The 20,244-nt window shown below is 36.6% G+C and overlaps 1 protein-coding gene across 6 annotated transcripts in view; it reads left to right on the top strand.

Annotated features, from left to right (window-relative positions):
* The window catches only part of LOC106061618 (solute carrier family 28 member 3-like), a 48,117-nt gene extending 28,120 nt beyond the window's left edge, over positions 1-19,997 (top strand). For all 6 annotated transcript variants that reach the window (XM_056018709.1, XM_056018699.1, XM_056018745.1 and 3 more), the window contains exons 6-15: positions 1,722-1,875; positions 8,382-8,573; positions 8,680-8,841; positions 9,650-9,775; positions 11,068-11,198; positions 13,461-13,629; positions 15,348-15,461; positions 15,584-15,760; positions 16,122-16,302; positions 16,472-19,997. In XM_056018709.1, coding sequence (XP_055874684.1) covers positions 1,722-1,875; positions 8,382-8,573; positions 8,680-8,841; positions 9,650-9,775; positions 11,068-11,198; positions 13,461-13,629; positions 15,348-15,461; positions 15,584-15,760; positions 16,122-16,302; positions 16,472-16,485 — 1,420 coding nt within the window. In that variant the 3' untranslated portion in view covers positions 16,486-19,997. The remainder of the gene's footprint in view (positions 1-1,721; positions 1,876-8,381; positions 8,574-8,679; positions 8,842-9,649; positions 9,776-11,067; positions 11,199-13,460; positions 13,630-15,347; positions 15,462-15,583; positions 15,761-16,121; positions 16,303-16,471) is intronic.
* The last annotated feature ends 247 nt before the right edge of the window (positions 19,998-20,244 follow it).

The raw sequence follows: 20,244 nt of genomic DNA, 5'->3' as shown, positions 1-20,244 counted from the left end.
GTCTCCTTTCCATTAGGACTAAAACAGAAAGATTTTTAAAAATCCTTTATCCCACTTTCGGTCAGAGTGTGACAAGATCAGCTGTCGTCATCGAGAAGTTCATAGAAGTCCAATTCATAAAGCGCTGGTTGTGAATGTGTATATGTTTTCGTGTGTGAATGTTGTTCGAATTTTTAATCAATTGTAGTCAAACTGAATTTCCATTAGATTGGATCAATAAAAATTATCTTATCTTATCTAAGAAGAGCAAGAGTGTAAGGGACATAGTGGCAATGAACTGAGTCACGATGCCGTCAGAGAGACTGCACCACGTTAGCCAAAAGTACTTAAATATGCTCCTGGATATTTACTATTCGTATTTATATCGTACCATTGCAAAATTGATCCCCCACAATGTGTCATTGCTTTGATTGTTTTCGAAAGAAAGTTTGAAACCTACTAAACTGAAGAATCATCTTGTAACAAATTATAATCTTATCTTATAAAATACAGATGTTACTTCAAAAAAGAAGATGATTACGTCCTACGCGTTTTCCTTGGTCAATTGGTCAATCTAGTCATGCATGTGTTAACCAAGGACTTAAATTATGCCAAGTCACTGGTTTTCCTGGCTGACGCAGGCGACCCATTCCATGCTCTAATAGCGCTAGGCAAGTAGGAGTATTTGTACAAATTTGTCCTAGCATATGGAACAAGGAATGTGCCTTTATCTTTGTGTCTTTCTGATTTTTTTAATGATTTTGTTTTGTATTTAAAATTTATGAACTTAAAGACAAGCCGTTAAATTCTTCACACTTCAAACAGTAATGTATTCAAATCACCAGAAACTTATTAGCAATGCAACAACAGTGAATGAATAAGCTCTTAAGGCTACAATGCAACAACAGTGAATGAGAGAGCTCTTAAGGCTACAATGCAACAACAGTGAATGAGAGAGCTCCTAAGGCTACAATTCAACAACAGTGAATGAAAAAGCTCTTAAGGCTACAATTCAACAACAGTGAATGAAAAAGCTCTTAAGGCTACAATGCAACAACAGTGAATGAGAGAGCTCTTAAGGCTACAATTCAACAACAGTGAATGAGAGAGCTCCTAAGGCTACAATGCAACAACAGTGAATGAGAGAGCTCCTAAGGCTACAATTCAACAACAGTGAATGAAAAAGCTCTTAAGGCTACAATGCAACAACAGTGGATGAAAAAGCTCTTAAGGCTACAATTCAACAACAGTGAATGAAAAAGCTCTTAAGGCTACAATGCAACAACAGTGAATGAGACAGCTCATATTAAGGCTTCATTTTTAATGTCATTGCAGATGACGAAAAGCAAAAAAAAAAGACTTGTTTGCGGTGAATTTTTATTATGTCACGGCTTTAAAAATATGCGATTCGGTCAGACAAATAGGCCATGTAGGGGGTCCGCTATTATCGTGTGGCCTTTATTGCCTTGTACAGGGGTCCCTTGACTGAAAAAGTTTGAGAACCTCTGAACTTAATGACAGCCATGCTCTTTGATTATCAACAAAGGGCAGTGGAAATCAGAAGGGAGGGGTAGTGATTTCCGCTATAGTAATTTGCCAATCGTTAAATTGACTCTAAATGTGAATTTTTGGATTGTAGATTAGGGTTTGGATATTTTTGAATATTTTTGAGCATTTCATTTAGAAGCGTTATTTTGACTTTGATATTTAAAACATTTGGTTCATTGTTTTTCTTTGACCAGACTGAATATCGTCCTCCCCATTGTGCTGACCATTGGATTTATTGTGTATATTATCGTGGATGTGGGCCTCAACAAACCCAGAAACCTCATCAGCCTTGCCGGCATCGCCTTCTTCGTCGTCTCTTTCTTCCTCTTCTCACACAACCCCTCCAAGGTAAGCACGCACACACACACACACACACACACATACAGACACATACACACAGAGAACATTCGCCACAGGTCTGTACGACGTGGCAACGAGCTAATGGTCTGAACCAGCGGTTCTCAAGCTTTTATGCTCGGCGACCACTTTTTACAATCCCCCACTTAGCCGCGACCACCCCCCGCACACACACACACAGCATTAGAAGAATAGTCAATCACAATCCATTTTTTTTTCAATGGTCTTTGGCGACCCCTGGCAAATTGTCAATCGACCCCCAAGGGGGTCGCGACCCACAGGCTGAGAACCCCTGGTCTAAACTGTCCCGCAGGTTGTGACGTAGCTGGTCAATGTTGAGGCTTTCTATAACGAATGTTGTTGTTTTTTTAAGTAGTACATACTCACCAGGCCTCGCCTCTTTGACTACATGTAGAAAATTATGCAATAAACCCATCACCCGTTTTCAGACAGGAGGCAAACAAGATCTTGCGCATTGGATATGAGTGATTTAAAGGATCATTTCCTATAAGGAGATTTAAGATTCGGATTGTCGGCAAGTTGGTGGTAGCTTTTAGTTTATAGCTTTTGATATTCTTGCTGAAAATATCGAAACTTGCCTTTTACTAGTATTGCGGACCCATAAGGGACCATTCGTCGGACGCTTCTGAGTTTGCGTTCAAACATAAACTTTTTTTTTTAAGATTTTTATTTTATCATTGAGGCTTTGTTATGTCAGCGAGGTTTCTCCTTAGTAAATCAATTAGCTACATGTTTTAGAAACTTGTTCAGAATGTCTCTAACCAATGTCCCATTTTAATCAGACGAATACAAGAAATCAAATGCCACCTTGAAAATTGGGCTTTATTTTCCTTTTTTAATGAAAATTATCAAAGAAAATTATCAAAGAAAATTATCAAGGAAAATTATCAAGGAAAATTATCCAAGAAAATTGTCAAAGAAAATTATCAAGGAAAATTATCAAGGAAAATTATCAAGGAAAATTATCCAAGAAAATTATCAAGGAAAATTATCAAGGAAAATTATCAAAGAAAATTATCAAAGAAAATTATCAAGGAAAATTATCAAAGAAAATTATCAAGGAAAATTATCCAAGAAAATTGTCAAAGAAAATTGTCAAAGAAAAGTGTCAAAGAAAATTGTCAAAGAAAATTAGGAAGTGTTCTAAATAAAGCTTGCGTGTTCACGTCTGCAGGCATGAGTGATGTCCGAGCTAGGTCACCGTGGCACGAAAAAAAAATGAAACAGAAAGAGAGAGAGAGAGAGAGAGCAGTGTGCTAAATAAACATTGATAAGCAGACGATAAGAGCATGTTTCCTTCCCATGAGCACCGAGTTCAAGGGTTTGTAGAGGCTGATGGTCATTTCGTCATACTTTTCATAGAAACAGTGCTCGTTGTTACTACCAAGGGTGTAAACAACGGAAAAGAAGGAGGAACTGACGTCACAGGCATATTAAAATAGTCTAGTCATACATTCTAGTGTGTACCTATAGCGGACATTGTACAAAGTGGTTTGTCGGAAGAAGGCGATATGTCCTGGTAGTGATGTTCGCACACTGTGCATCCAAGAATAATGGTGAACTATCAACGTCGGCTACATATGTATACACATACATACATACATACACACATACATACATACATACATACATACATACTTACATACGTACATACATACATACATACATACATACATACATACATACATACATACACACACACATACATACATACATACATACATACATACATACATACATACATACATACATACATACATAAATACATACATACATACTTACATACATACATGCATACATACTTACATACATACATACTTACATACATACATACATACTTACATACATACATACATACATACATACATACATACATACATACTTACATACATACATACTTACATACATACATACTTACATACATACATACTTACATACATACATACATACTTACATACATACATACTTACATACATACATACATACATACATACTTACATACATACATACATACATACTTAAATACATACATACATACTTACATACATACTTACATACATACATACATACATACATACATACTTACATACATACATACATAAATACTTACATACATACATACATAAATACATACATACATACATATACACGTACATACAAACACACACACACATACATGCATACACACATACATACATACATACATACACACATACATACATACATACACACATACATACATTACATACATACATACATACATACACACATACATACATACATACATACATACATACATACATACATACATACATACATACATACATACATATACACGTACATACAAACACACACACACATACATGCATACACACATGCATACATACACACATACATACATACACACATACATACATACATACATACATACATACATACATACACACACATACATGTATACACACATACATACATACATACATACATACATACATACATACACACACACACATACATACATACATACATACATACATACATACATACATACATACATACATACATACATACATACATCATGGGCGTAGCCAGGATTTTTTTTCGGGGGGGGGGGTTTGGGGGCATTTTTTTTTCTTCCCCCCCCCCCCCCCCGCGAAAAAAAAATTATATGTATTTATGTGTGTGTGTACATAATTTTTATTACATTCTGACCCTTCATTCTTTCGGAAGACGTTTATTGTGACGTATAATAGGTTCTTCCATGAGTTAGTGGAAAAATTGTAGATTCCCCGCCATTACTAGCAATGGGGTCTGGGGGAGCGCTAGGAGCTCCCACAGCGCGGGGCGAAGCCCCGCCGCCAAGCACTATTTCTGATATTGAAAACCAACAAAATGCATATTCTGAGGTATCCTACAGTGCATTTTCCTGCTATTAACAAGTTCTATTTCAAAAACCTAATGTGATATTCTTACTGACTTAGACCTTCCCGCGCCGTTCGGCGCATTTGCTGTTAAGTTGTTTCCATAAAATTGTAGATTCCCCGACATTAATAGCAAGTTGGTCTGGGGGGAGCGCTAAGAGCTCCCCTAGCGCGGGGCGAAGCCCCGCCGCCAAGCACTATTTCTGGTATTGAAAGCCAACAAAAAGCATATTCTAAGGTATCTACACTGCATTTTCCTGCTATTAAAAAGTTTTATTTCCAAAACCTAATGTGCTATTCTTACTGACTTAGACCCTCCTACGCCGTTCGAAGCATTTGACGTCAAGCTGTTTCCATAAAAATCTGTCACTGGTAATGTCTGAAGCCTCTTCCAACCAGCCATGAGGACCTCCATGAATGAGTGGTGTCAAGTTGTACTAGGATATCATTGCAACTCTTCTTATGCGTAATTTATTTTGTCGAAGAACATGTCCAGCAAACCTCATGCATCGCTCTCTCACAATCTTTCTAATGGCTCGACTCCCAGTTCGGCATAGGATTTCCTTGATTTAGACCCGATCTCTATAACTGACTCCTAAAATCTGTCTTAGCCATCTTTGTTGAGCCACATTTTGTGTTTTTCAATTTCGGCAGCTGACTATTCACTGCAGTTTATTAATGGAGCCCTGCCACTGGTAAAAATGTGTAACCTCTCTTGAATACGCTCTTGGAATTAAGTGACTGTAGTTTGCTTTAGATTTTATATCGAAAAGAGAAGTTTTATCGTCAAAATCATCTGTTGGGGGTTTTCCACCTCAAAATGCTCTGTATGGGGATCTTAAACTCAAAACCATCTGGAGGGGGTTTAAACTTTAAAAAAAAAGCCATCTGTAGAAGAGGGGTTTAAACTCAAAACCCCCGATTGGATTGGCTACGCTCAAATAATTTTAGTGTGTAATTTGCTTTTTTTTTTATCTTGAAGAGGTATTTTTAGCATCAAACCCCTCTGAATGGGGGTTTAAACTCAAAACCCCTTTTGGCAACGCTCATAGCATTTTGAGTCCGTAATTTGCTTTTTTTCTTACACTGAAGATGTATTTTTTATCCTTAAACCCCCCTGGCGGGGGGATTAGACTCAAAACCCCTTTGGCTACGCTCGTAGATTTTAGAGTGAGTAATTTGCTTTTATTTATATTGAAGAGGTACTTTTTAGCTTCAAACTCCACTGGAGGGGAGTTTAAACCCAAAACCCCTTTGACTACACTCATAACATTTTGAATGCATAATTTGCTTTGTTTTTATTATTAAAGAGGTATTTTTTACCTTCAAACCCCGCTGAAGTGGGGTTTAAACTCAAATCTGAGTCAAAACCCATTTAGCTACGCTCATAACATTTTGAGTGTGAAATTCGCTTTTTTTTTATATTGAAGAGGGGGTTTATCGTAAATTTTAGAGGGGGTTTTAAAATCAAAATCTTCCTTAACTGTGCACTTGGAATTAGTGGATTGCATTTTTGCTTATGTTTTATAGAAGAGGGGGAGTTAACTGCAAAAACCCCAGGTAGAGGGTTTAAAACTCAAAACCCCTGGTAGGGGATTTTAAACTCAAAACCCATGGTAGGGGTTTTTAAACTCGAACGCCTCTGGTAGGGGTTATAAACTCGAAACCCCCTGGTAGGGGTTTTTAAACTCGAACCCTCCTGGTAGGGGGTTTTAAACTCAGAACCCCTTGTTAGGGGGTTTTAAACTAAAAACTCCTTTGGTTGTGCTGGGGCAAGTGATGGTTTAGTATTAAAAACTCACCTAAAATAAACAAAATCAAAGCAAAAAATCAGTCATTAAATTCCGACTCCCCCCCTTCGGGGGGGGGGGGGGGGGGATTTCATTTCGGGGGGGGGGGGGTTGAACCCCAAACCCCCCCCTGGCTACGCCCATGACATACATACATACATACATACACATACACACACACATACATACATACATACATACATACATACATACATACATACATACATACATACATACATACATACATACATACATATAGTTCGTCCATCGTGGTTCGATGATGACCACTTTGTCATCCAGGGGGGCTGAGGGCCTTGCTGTGTTTTTTTTTTTTGGGGGGGGGGGGGGGATGACAAGTGACTTGCGCTGGAATTTGAATTAAAGAGAGGAGAATTCGCGCAACACGTCGACCTCACTCTCTCGCCCTAAAGAACATCTTTTTCCGGAAGCAAGATTTGGTCAAGGCGTCCGGGGACAAGTTTGGATGCAGTGGATGACCAGAGACTTTCTGTGTGTCTTGTCCTGCTCTTGAGTGCTCCACAGCACTGTGCTGGTACTTGCCTTTCTGTCCGATTAGTCTAGTTTTGTGACGTTACGCACAGGCCGCCAAGTCCAGACTTCACATGCTAGGTTTGACAGAACCTCACTGTACTGAGTGCCATGGACATGTAAATGTACATTTTGGTTTCTTATAGTTATAATGTTTTTTTGTTTGGTGTAATGCACAAATTATAAGACAAATTTCCATACGGACAATAAAGATTATTATTATTATTATTATTATTATTACAACACTGAACCATAATCTTCAAATACAAAAAAAAAACGAATAAAATACTCATAAAGACACAAAGATAAAGGTACATTCCTCGTTCCATATGCTAGGACAAATTAGTACAAATGCTCCTTCTTCCCTTGTGTTATTAAAGCATAGAATGGGTTGCGTGAGCCAGACAGGAAAACCAGTGACTTGGCAGAATTTAAGTCATTGGTTAATATGTATGACTAGACGAAGTAACGTCTGTATTTTATAAGTTATACTTATATACATACATACATTTTTAGCTTTATAACTTCACTTCTAACTGGGTCATATCACTAAGTTCACTACTTGACTTCACAAAGCTTATTTCATCAACTTATTAAGATTTAACTTATTTGTTACATGACTTCCAATTGGCCAGAAACATAGTGATTTCAAAAACTGACCAAAAGCTTCTTTAACTTCATCAAGTCGTTTCACCAAATGTACTGAACTCTCGAACTCTGATGCTTACTTCCGGTCATACCTAACACTGCTCATTGTTTACACGCTCAAGCTTTGTATTCACAAAATTCATTAAGGTACCATAAAGTACCATGAGTTGGGGAGTATATACATGACACAGGTGATTTTTATATCATCTGCCAACGAAGTTAAAAGATCTGAAAATTTTCTAACTTATAAACACTTTGACTAAAAACCTAAAATAAACTTTATAATTGTACAGCAGATAAAAATAGTTAAAAGTTTCTTTTACATTAAAAACAAAATCTTTTTCAATGTCATGAGTCTGATGGAGCTTGTACTGATTGTTATTACCAAAATTTACGATAACTTGCCGCCCTTAGATTTTTGGTACAGTTATACTGAAAAATATTTTGGTAAAGAAAATGCATTTGAGGAAATTGTTTATTTAAGAAATCACTGAAAGCTTTTTTATTCTTTTATTTTATTTTAAAAATCACGGAAAGCTTTTTTTTTCTTCAATTTTATTTTGTGCAGGTGAAATGGCGCCCCGTTTATTGGGGTATCGCTCTTCAAATTATATTCGCCATGCTAATCTTGAAGACGTCATGGGGGCACGACGCCTTCGAGTGGCTTGGTGACCGAGTGAGCGAGTTCCTGGCATACACTGATGCTGGGTCTCAGTTCGTCTTCGGGGAGTTGTACGAGCAGCATTATTTCGCTTTCAAGGTTGGTTCTTAAATATTAGTTGGCATCATCTCTTTACTCGTTTTATATCATTGTCCGCAGTGTTGAGTTGATGCTTGCAAGTTTGTTTGTTTTTTTCTTTTACTAGGTGCTGCCAGTTGTGGTGTTTTTTAGCACGTTCGTCTCCATGCTGTACTACCTTGGAGTGATGCAAGCTGTCATTAAAATGGTTGGAAAGTTCTTATCTTTCTGCCTCGGTACTTCCGCCACTGAGTCTGTCAATGCTGCAGGAAATATTTTCATTGGACAGGTAACATTGATTTAGTTGAAGAAAATTGTTAATAACCTAAGGGAAAGAATCACATAAATACATGTTTGTGTCTCAATGCTGCTTAGATTATCTCCCTTTTTTACCACTAATTAATTAATTAATTAGCTATCTATTTTTTAAATTGATCCGTGAATAGTCTTCAAGAACGAATAATTCTTGTTTCAACTTGATACGAGAATGGGAAGTGGGAGAAATAACGTGTACAAGATTTGTACAAGACAGACCTACAAAGAGTTGATATAAGCTTTGTACAAATGACTAGGCGCCATAGGCCATAGGTCTCACACCAAATGAATAGTCTCCACCTTGTCAGGGGGAGGTATGGCGAGAATGAATGTTACTTTGATATATTTTTTTTATGATAGTTATATCCCTTTGTTTTGGTACTCCCAGGCCCAGGTTATGAATGTGAATAGTTTCGCACGTGTTATGAAGTGAATGATTTAGTCTTCGTTGAATGTAAGAGAGAGTGTGAAAAGTTAGTGAGGCCCTGTAACCGGTCCAAGAAAGTTGTACGGTCGCTTCCTGGACTGGTGTTTGTATTATTTCTTGAGAGTGATACAATTGAGTGCTTTATTTGATAATAAAGAGTTTTTGGTATTTATTGAGAAATGGAGTTAGAGTTGAAGTATATTGAGTATTAATTGTTCTTATATGTGAGTAATTTGTAATTGAGTATTTAAGTAGCCCCTAATGAGCCTATGGAGCCAAGTCTAGCCAAGCTAAGAAATGAACCCTGACACACCTTTATTTTTAAGTCAACGGCCTTGAACTGTTTCTGTTTCAGACTGAAGCCCCTCTACTGATTCGCCCGTTTCTAAAAGACATGACAAACTCCGAGATCCATGCTGTCATGACTGGAGGCTTTGCTACTATAGCAGGGGCAGTCATGGCGGCATACATTCTGTATAAAGTACGTATGATTTTCTTTATAATTTTTAATGCCTTAAATATTCCATAACATATGTAGTTTACTTGAATGATTATTAAATTGGTTTATCAAGCTAACGTCACTAAAATTATGTATCTAGTTCTCAGTTAACCCCACCATATGAAATTCTTAAGAGTTCAACCGAAGCTGTTGAAACCCTAGGTCAGCAAAATAAAAGCAAAACTCCCTTCTTCGGCCTGGCTGAACAGTTGCTATTGGATTGTACTAACTCCACCAAAATTCTGTATCGTACTAACTCCAGGATTGAGTATCCCATATAGGCACACAAAGCAAGCAACAGAAAAAGAATATTTTTTTAACCAAAGCTTATCTAAGGTGAAATAACTGCTAATTACAACCATTTATCTAAATATTACAGGATTTAGCTCCCTTTCTGCTAAATAACACAAAATTAATTAATCAATACTAAATAATTAACTAATTGTTCATTAATTTAATTTTTTAATTGATTCATGTCTTGTCATGGGGTCATTGAAGATTGTGCAAAGTTTAAACTTGATCAGAGAATGGGAAATGGGGAAAAAAAACATGTTCAAATCCTTCTACCAGACAGATAGAGTGAGTTGATATAGGCTAAGCTTTGTAAAAATATAGAAATGGTTTATTTTCAACTCTTTTGAATGGCATTGAGAATTGAATGCATTCCGAGGCCTGTGGTTTGGACATTCTTCTTCTTCTTCTAGCCAGCTTTATTGCTGCTGAGCTGTGAGCTCTTTTGGCAAGGAAAAAAAGTGTGCTGTCTTTTTCAGTTGTTCAGCACTGCCGTACAGGGTGTTGGTTATGTTGGGCTGTAGTGGGAGTAGGGTCTGCCTAAGGTGGATTAGGAAGGGGCATTCAAAGAGGATATGGTTTATGGTTTCATAAGGGTGGGCGCAGTGTCTACAAAGGAGGAGTTGTGAGGAGTTTATTTTGTTCAGGTGGTAATTTAATAGTGGTGTGTGTCCTGTTCTTAGTTGGAAAATTGTAGATTGTTCTTTGCGGGGGAGGAAGTTAATACTGTCCAGTTTGTTGGGCGTAGTCATTTCTTTGTACATGGCTCTGCCTGTGTTTTCTGATGCCCATTGGTTGAGCCACTCCTCTTTGTGATTGTTGACTAACATTGACCTTAGGGTGAGGTAGTGGTTTGGACCTAAATTTTAACGTAATGTGGCATAGCTTCATTACGCGATTATTCTCTTTCTGTTCAATATTGCTTTTTATGTTTTCTTACTCGCGTAACGACACTATTCCCAACTTTTTTGGTACACTAACAGGTTCCCGCCAACCACCTCTTGTCTGCTTCAGCAATGTCTGCGCCTGCAGCTCTCGCCATGGCCAAATTGTTTTACCCAGAGACAGCCAAGAGTAAACACAGCGATAAGGATGTCTACAAATTTTCTAAAGGGTAAGCGTTAAAAAGTGGAGTTTGTATCCAGGGGCGGATTGGATGTCAAAATCGGCCCGAGCACTTCTACACAATCCGGCCCAAAAATCTGTATATAATATGATAGGCTTCCAATTCTATGTCTATCTGTCCTCAAAATCATTGTTAAGTATGGTAATGTATCGATAACTGTAACATGCTCAATGTCTTTATAAGAAATGTTGGCCATATATTGCTTTTTAATCGCTAAACGTGTCGGCCCTAAAGGGACGGAGCCTACTAGTAGCACTGTCTACGGCTGTAAGCTATTACATTATTTCGGAAAATATTTTTAATTAAATGAGTATTACACAGTAGAGTCTGTGAAAGATTTCTTTGAACGACGTTCATTTGGGTTACTTTTACAAGAGACTATTGCAAAACCTTTAACAATTTAATACGTGTCATAGTGGCATCCATGCGGCCCTTTCGGTGGCCTACCGGTCCATTTGGGTACCGGCCCACCGGGCATTAGCCCGAATGCCCATATAACCAGTCCGCCCTGTTTGTATTCAAAAAGTTTGCAAAACAAAACAGTACGTGTGTCGCTGGACACGGAGATTTTGTTCTGGGCCAGCGGTGCCAAATATTTATAAAAATTATATTTCTGACACGCCTGTCATGTTCCACATCAACGCAAGCTAGTTTGGGCATCACTGTTGTAGGCGTTCATTTTAAGAGTCGGTGAACGCGGCCGTTAGAGGGGACTCTTGGTATACTAATCTTTGGTAATAGGGATGTAACAAATGTACATTTACTTGGTACCCCTCCCCCTGATAGATCAGTTGTTCGGTCAGGCCAACGTAGGGAATCTTCCTTGTGCCTAGCGTTCCAAGAGTTCTCCATTATAATTGTAAGAAATAAGTCGAAGACTTGAAACTCTAGGCACAGGAAGATTCACACCATCATCCTGTCATTTCATACGGGATGGGTCGAAATGTTCAAATCAGGGTGAAACAATGTGATGAAACTTAACATTACCGGTACATCACAAACAAAAACAATAAAATTACAGCAACGTGACAGCTTTGCTCGACTCAGCTGTAATACTTTGAATCATATAATGTTGTTTCCTGGTTTCATCTGTCTGTACTTATCATTTTTTTTTTGTTCTTATACCGTTCAAAATTGTAACAAGTTTATGGTGGAGATTCTGATCTATGAATTGAACGATCACCCTTACTGTTTACTTTCGTTTGTAACTTATCTTGAGAATGTGTACACACCTGGCGGGATACTGCTATTTTAAGTTCGTAGTGTGTTTTAACCTATAGGCCTATAACCATTAAGTGTAATTAAGTTATGAAAGACAACGGACACAGTTTATTGTTAGTTACAATTTGCAGTAGATTTGTAGAAATAAATTCTTCAGTTTGGAGAGTACAGACATTCAGCTTCTATAAATAAAGTCTCCACTTTGGAGAGTAGGCCTACAAACATTCAGCTTCTGAAAATAAAGTCTTCAGTTAGGAGAGTACAGACATTCAGTTTGTAATAATTATGATGGACATAATTAGCTCAATGATTGACCTGCATGAACCTTCTTATTGTTTCACATTCCCTTTACCTTTAGTCTGTCTGGTACCACATATGATCAGTCGACCGTCTCTCTCCATTTCTTTCTGTCTTTTGGCATGATTAGTCACATCTATTGACAGCATCGTCTATTCCTTGATTTTGGCTTCCCATTGCATCACTTGCCAGCCCATCCTTTTATCCTCTTGTACTTTTCCCTGCAGAAACGTCTTTTCGAACCCCGATATGATATGACCGTACAGTCTTAGCGTGCGTTTAGTGAAAATGTCAAAGGGTTATCGTTTGGTCCAACTAACACTGAGACTCTGCTCTAGATTTCCTTGTTTGTGATGCAGTCTTTGTAGGTGATATCAAGAATCCTATACCATCAAGATCCCAATGACTGGCATGAGTACATTGACTAGGGTCTTCCTTTCTCTTTCTGTATGTTCATCGTCGTCATCATTATCATCTGTCCCTTCACTTTCGTCATAGGGGTGATGTGACAGTTCGCGTAACTGTTCTTAATAGGATATCAAGAGAGAGGCCTGTCCATTCTTTGCATTGTCCAGCTAGCATATGTTAGGGGCAACAATAAATGTATTTGATTTAAACAAAAAGAACACTTCACTGCTCTAAACTCTGGATAGATAAATGTAGCTATTCCATAGCTATTTCTGTTGGTTGCCTCATAAATGAAGTCAAATGACAGTGGTATGTTACTTTCAGGTCTGAGCGAAACATGATCGAGGCAGCGTCCAATGGAGCTTCCATGTCTGTCAAACTAGTGGCCAACATCGGAGTCAACCTGATAGCCTTTGTGGCGCTTTTACACTTCATCAATGCCACACTGACCTGGTTCGGTGATCGTGTTGGCGTGGACAATTTGACATTTCAAGTAAGACACCTACACACACACATTAACAAACTTATTGTTTAACATATTAGAGGCTAAGACTAAGGTGTACCGTATTATAATCAAGTAGCTATTTGCTGCCGTCATCTGCACAAATTAAGACAAATTCCTTTAAGAACAATAAAGATTATCTATATATATAATTCTCTTCATGACTCAAGAGTTTGGACGAGAAGAAGTAAAGGAAAGATCACTCTTTTATTTCTGCGGATATAAGATAAGTTATAAAATGGTTTAATTTAATAATTTATACACCTTGAATTAGCGCGGGTCCTATGAAAGTGTGGGGCCCACTGCGGTCGCATAGGATGCAGTGGCCTAAGGCCGGCCCTGCAAAATAGAGGCGTATGCTACGCCGCTGGTCGACTAGCTATTATTATGTCAGAAACGAACGAGTATTCATTCTCTGGCGCTGCAAGGATCAAGTTTCGTTATAGAGAAACAAAATTCATCGTAGTCCCTTTATCAGTTTCCACTGAGGAATTTTCTGGTGATGTGGCAGGTCTGCAGAAGTACCGCCCTCTGACAGGAAAGGAGGATGTTCCTAGGAATGTTAAGGGCCTTGAAGGTATCTGTGAGGTCAGTTGTTATTATACCCTCGGTTAATATAACAATGGGATATATTGTTATTTTGGACAATTTCCATAGATGCTTAATCTCCAAGCCTAGGTTCCCATATTTTATTTGTTTTTCTATCTAAATTTTCTTAAATTATGAGGCAGTGGTACGGCGATATCGATAATGGTAGCAGTTTTTCCTTTTTTATCAACGAACAGAAGATCAGTACGATTGAAATCTACCGTTTTGTCGGTCAGAATAGGCCTATCCCAGTACAGCAGATGTTCAGTAGACTCGAGAACCTCTTGTGGCGAGTAGGCCTATTTATAATGAGGAGTGTCCTTACCGATCAATGTGTACGTCAAAGCCAAGTGTTGGTGTATTAACTTTGCAACTTGGTTATGGCGACCTAGGTAGGCTGATTCTGATAGGGCTGGACATCCTGCCATAATGTGCTCAATCGAATCACCCACATTTCCACATTTTCGGCATTTGTCGACAACATTGAGGTTTAGGATATGCTTCTCGTAATTTTTGTCCTAATTACTCTATCATGTGTTACTGTAACAAAGCCTTCAGTTTCAGGGTAGAGATGACCTGCTTTGAGCCATGTTAAGGAAGCAGCCTTGTCAATTTTGTCCCCATCTAATACAGCCGGGAATTTTCCGTGGAGGTTTTTTTTTCTTTTCATTGGCGAATGTCATGCCCTACGTCGTCCAAACCGACTTTGGCATCATGATTGTGAGCTTTCTAGTTAGGCTAATAACTCCTCTTATGAATTAAAACGAGGCTCTGCGCGATCTCACAGTATACAACTGCCTGGTCGTGAGCACTGGCGGATCCAGAGGGGGGCGGCAGAGACGATCGCCCTCCCCCTCGGCCGACCCCCTCCCCTATTTCTGAAAAATAACATTACCCCAATAATAGTGGTCTTACCGAAGGGAAATAACTAGTTTCTTTGTGTAGTTCTACTGATTTGAAATGCATAGGACGTAGTTATCTTCTCTTCTGAACTAAAGTCTGTAATGTATAAGATAAGATGGAGGGTTTTTTTGTTGTTGTTTTTTTCATTTTTGGAGATGTTCTTTTGTATACAAATTACTTTGCAGGCCTAACGGAATTATTTTATTTTGTCCTTTTAGTTTATCTGTTCCTATCTCTTTTGGCCAATTTCATTTTTGATGGGAGTTGATCAAGACGATTGTAAGATTGTTGCTGAGCTGATAGGGACCAAAATATTTCTGAATGAATTTGTGGTAAGATCAAAGTTAATACATAAGGAAATTTGCACACTACAATGTAGAATATTAGTTATGAGACTGTAAAATAGCTTATAAGTGTTTAAACCTTATACTTAAAGGTATTTACTCTGTTTCAGGCATATGTTGACCTTTCAAAGTTCATCAAAAATCAAATTATCTTTGATGACTACATTTCCAATTATACCAGCCTTTTTAATACAACGGCAGAAAACTTGACCGACGCCTGGTACTGGGTTGGGGATAACATTTATTTAAACTATACTGGGACTACACTGGAGCGCGGATTGATTGGAGTAAGTAGGTCACAACTAGACTTTATTTAGAAAGAAGATGAAGAAAAAAGTGGTTATAATAGTAACAAAATTTCAGAATAACTTATTTTCAATGACTTTTGGATTGTTTAGTTAAGGTAAATATCCTCTAATAGAAGTAGGCCTATAATACATTTGGTACATTTTGGTTGCAAAGTAGTTTCTCTGGAATAGTAAAGCCAAATCAAGAACTAGTAATTTGTAGTATGATCTATCAAAAACTAAAATTTATTTATTCACAGCAGCTAAAATAACCCAAATCTAGTGATTTAACCATTTCTATTCATAAAATTGGTTTTCAATGTCTCATTTAAGTGATGCTAATTTTTGTCCTCTTTAACAGAACAGATCTGTAGTGCTAGCTACATATGCTCTTTGCGGCTTCTCAAACTTATCGTCCATGGGGATTCAGCTTGGTGCTTTAGGAGCCATGGCACCCGAAAGAAAGAGTGATATGTCCAAAATAGTATTTCGGGCCATGTTGGCAGGAAATGTTGCTTGCTTCTTGACGGCCTGCAGTGCAGGTAGAGTGAACAATTATTTAAGTAAATTATTTCCACCTTCCAAATTACTAGATTGAGTTTATCTTCTTTACGTTCTTATCAAATATAATGACAGTTTTTCAAAATTATTTAAGCTAACTTTGTACTGCTACAGAGGATCTTCTTAACTTCTTTTTGTCTTCTTTTCCAGGAATATTTTTGTAATTATTCTTTACGAAACAGAAGTTTTGGAAGTTTTACAAAAGACCTGTTGGGCTGTACTGCCAGCGTACTTTAGTTCAAATGTTTCATTCCTATATTTAAAGTTTGGAAAAAAAGATGCATTTATAGTACCGGGTAGAGTCTACTTTATATATTGTTTTTTAAATAGAGCTAATACATTTAGAAACTCTTATAACGACATGCATGATGCATTAATGCATGTATTTTTTGAAGTGGCATTTTTTATATTATTATTATTCTGTAAGGAAAAACTTTTATGACTGTAACAAATGTAACTTAAAAACAAGTAACATTTAAATGAAGGGCATCAAGTTTATTAGTTTATTGTCTACAAGATGTTTCAATTCAATGAATATTTATAGCCTTCGTTTTCCATATTTCATTTTTTTTTTGTAGAGCATCATTTTAGTAAAACATTTTAGGTTCTTATTTAGACGGTGCTTAATGAGACACTTATAAAAGAAAACCTTTTTTTCCACAAAATGCATCTTAAAATCACTGTAAAAAAAATATTTGTTCAAAACATGTAAATTTTGTTTATAGGCTGGTAAAAATGTATATAATTATATCAGTAAGAACAATTTGTAATGAATATATGACTGCAATAATTATTTTTTATTCACTGCATTATTTCCTGCATGATGTCACTAACATTCCCACTTCATTTAAGTCAAAAAACAATTTTAAATTTAAGAATGCCATGCTGAAATGTTATATGTTTTCATTGTCGGAATGAAAAGATTGAAATTTATTATGCTCAACTGTGTTTACGGACAACATTCCTACTTATTTAGCCATTGAAAAATGTATTATTAATGGTTATTGTATTGATACTTTATGTTAAGAGTTGAACAAGTCAAAGAGACATACCTTTGTATATAATGTTAGTTTGAAATACACAGAAAAAAATATTTTATATATTTTCCTAAAGTAATAGAAAATCTATAAACTACCTCCACTGACAAATACATTCCTGCATATTTCTGGCTGATAGTAAAATTTATATATTTCAGAATGTTGATTGTTTCAAATTTTAAGAAAATTCCAATCATATTATGCTTATTTTATGTTATAAAATACAGACGTTACTTCCAAAAAGAAGATGATTACATCCTACGAGTCATGCATCTAGTCATGCATGTTGACCAATGACTGAAATTCTGCCAAGTCATTGGTTTTCCTGGCTGGCTCAGGCAACCCATTCCATGCTCTAATAGCACTAGGGAAGAAGGAGTATTTGTACAAATTAGTCCTAGCATAAGGAACGATGCTTGATGCTTTTTATTCTAAAAAAAAAAGTAAACTATCCCTTTCAGACCTTGCGATGCAGTGCTTTTTTTTTGTGACGATAATCACTGGTATGGTGTACTGGCACCTTTCTCAATGTGGGGAAACGTTATAACATTTCTTGTATTTTAAAGTTTATTATTAATTTATTTAGTAGTTAAGTTAAAGTTAAGCAATCCATCACTGTGTACCGGCACCTATTTCTTTACAAAAAAAGCACTGTTGCAATCTATAGGGCAGATGATGCAAAGTTCATCTGTTTCTATGGCCATAAGTTAATGAGGGTGTCATATGGCCAGCACAATGACCGATGGCATCACTTTCCTTAACTAATGTCAGGTACCCATTAGAGATGAGTGAACTCATGGGCAGCCTTAAAATCCTGAAATTAAAAATACTACTCATCACCATGATTTGAACCCAGACCCCTTGGTTTGAAAGGCAAGCACTTTATCACTCAGCCACCCCACCCCACTGCTTTTAATTTTACTTTAGTAAAATAAACAATAGATTACACAAATATTAGAGTCTTGTTTACTTATTAGATCTGGTTTTTTTTCCACATTTATTTGCTTTTTGCCTTTTGTCAACACTGGTGCCTTATAACTTTTGGCTTTTTCTTGTTTTTTTTAAATAGCGTTGTCAGTAAGTCTCTTCTATAACTGCATTCACTTGAGATCTATTTTGCTTCATTTATTACATGTCATTCAGTAGGATACTTGCAAGAAACCCTTTTAATGGAATTTTTGATAATGTTGGCCTAATGATTTCTTAATAATCCAGTCCCATATTCAACTGATGTCTCCACCATTCCCATTTTAGTATCTTGATCTAATTCATCGAAAGGGTTCCATTAGCCCAAAGAAATCTGCATTACATAAAATGTGAATAAGTTAATGTGTTAAGTTAAAGTTAAGCTATCCATCACTGTGTACCGGCACCTATTTCTTTACAAAAAAAGCACTGTTGCAATCTATAGGGCAGATGATGCAAAGTTCATCTGTTTCTATGACCATAAGTTAATGAGGGTGTCATATGGCCAGCACAATGACCGATGGCATCACTTTCCTTAGCTAATGTCAGGTACCCATTAGAGATGAGTTAACTCATGGGCAGTTGGTATAAACTTTGTCACATGTAAATTATGAGTGAGTCTGGTGTGAATGTACACTTTGGTTTCTTATAGTTATAATGTTTATTTGTTTGGTGTAATGCACAAATTGTAAGACAAATTTCCATATGGACAATAAAGATTATTATTATTATTATTATTATTAATACTAAGAATTTTCTTATAATAGAGCTTTGCTAATGTCCCAACTTGACCCATTTTAGTATCATGCACAACTAGCTCTATTACAAAGTGTAGATTTTTTATGTGATCAAGTTCTTATCATGTTTTTTCACAATTTTATTTAACAAATGTTCAAATTCAGAGTTGGTAGTTTTGTGAATTTATGGGAAAAATGTTAAAACCTTCATTTAAAATGGTTACTCAATTAGCCATTATATTAAATATTATCTATGAATTGGCATAAACTGTCATTGTAACATTAAACATGGGATCCTGTTAATTATGTTCCTAGAATTATTTGTTAAAATGAGTGTGTGCATGCTGATGACCATGAATGCATCTCAACTAAAACAAGTTTGTGTTGTTTTGTATGCCTAGCTTTTGATTTGTTTACACAGTAGTATGAATTCTTTTCTTCTATATTTCTTAAAATCACTGCCACAGTGTAACAGGCATTAAGTTCTCTTATTCAACAGTTTTATTATTTCATTAACTATGTTTCGTAATAAGCATTCTCTTATTATATACATGTATAGTCACTGCTACAGTAAGATGAACTGCAGCTATTGTGTTCTAGCTACTTAAATGCATACATCTTGCATATACGAAATCAAGTTATTAACATAGCAGTTTTCTTAATTTTATTGTTGTTCACCATTCTCGGATGGAACTTTTAACAAAATGTGTATAACTGTATTAACTAATGAGCTTTATGCACATAAAAAAGGTGAAATCAAACATATTTACAATTGATATGTTGACTTTGCTTAAAACAGTTGAAGTGTCTTTAGCTTCAAACGTTATGAACATTTTGAGATGATTTCTGTCTATTGTATTCAACATCTCATGTCAAATCAATTTTTGTAATTGTTTACAGTAAACAATAATTCAATAAACCAAAAAAAAGAATGTCTTTTTAATTTCTGACCTTCACTATATACTTTTTTAGTATGAATCCCCTGCAGCTGTCTGGTTTTAAAACAACTGAAGAAATATGTTTAAATATAGTTTGTCCATGGATAGGGCTGAAGACTTGCATCTGTCATCCAGAAAACTGAGGACTTGGCCATTTCCTGCAGGGTGTCTCCACATTAAATATGGCTGGTGAGGCCTATCTGTGCCTGAAATGCATGTCTCTTTACTGGCCCAATAGCCTACAC

This window comes from Biomphalaria glabrata, chromosome 1 (assembly GCF_947242115.1).
Source record: "Biomphalaria glabrata chromosome 1, xgBioGlab47.1, whole genome shotgun sequence".
Lineage (NCBI taxonomy): Eukaryota > Metazoa > Mollusca > Gastropoda > Planorbidae > Biomphalaria > Biomphalaria glabrata.
This window is presented reverse-complemented; position numbering and strand designations above follow the sequence as displayed.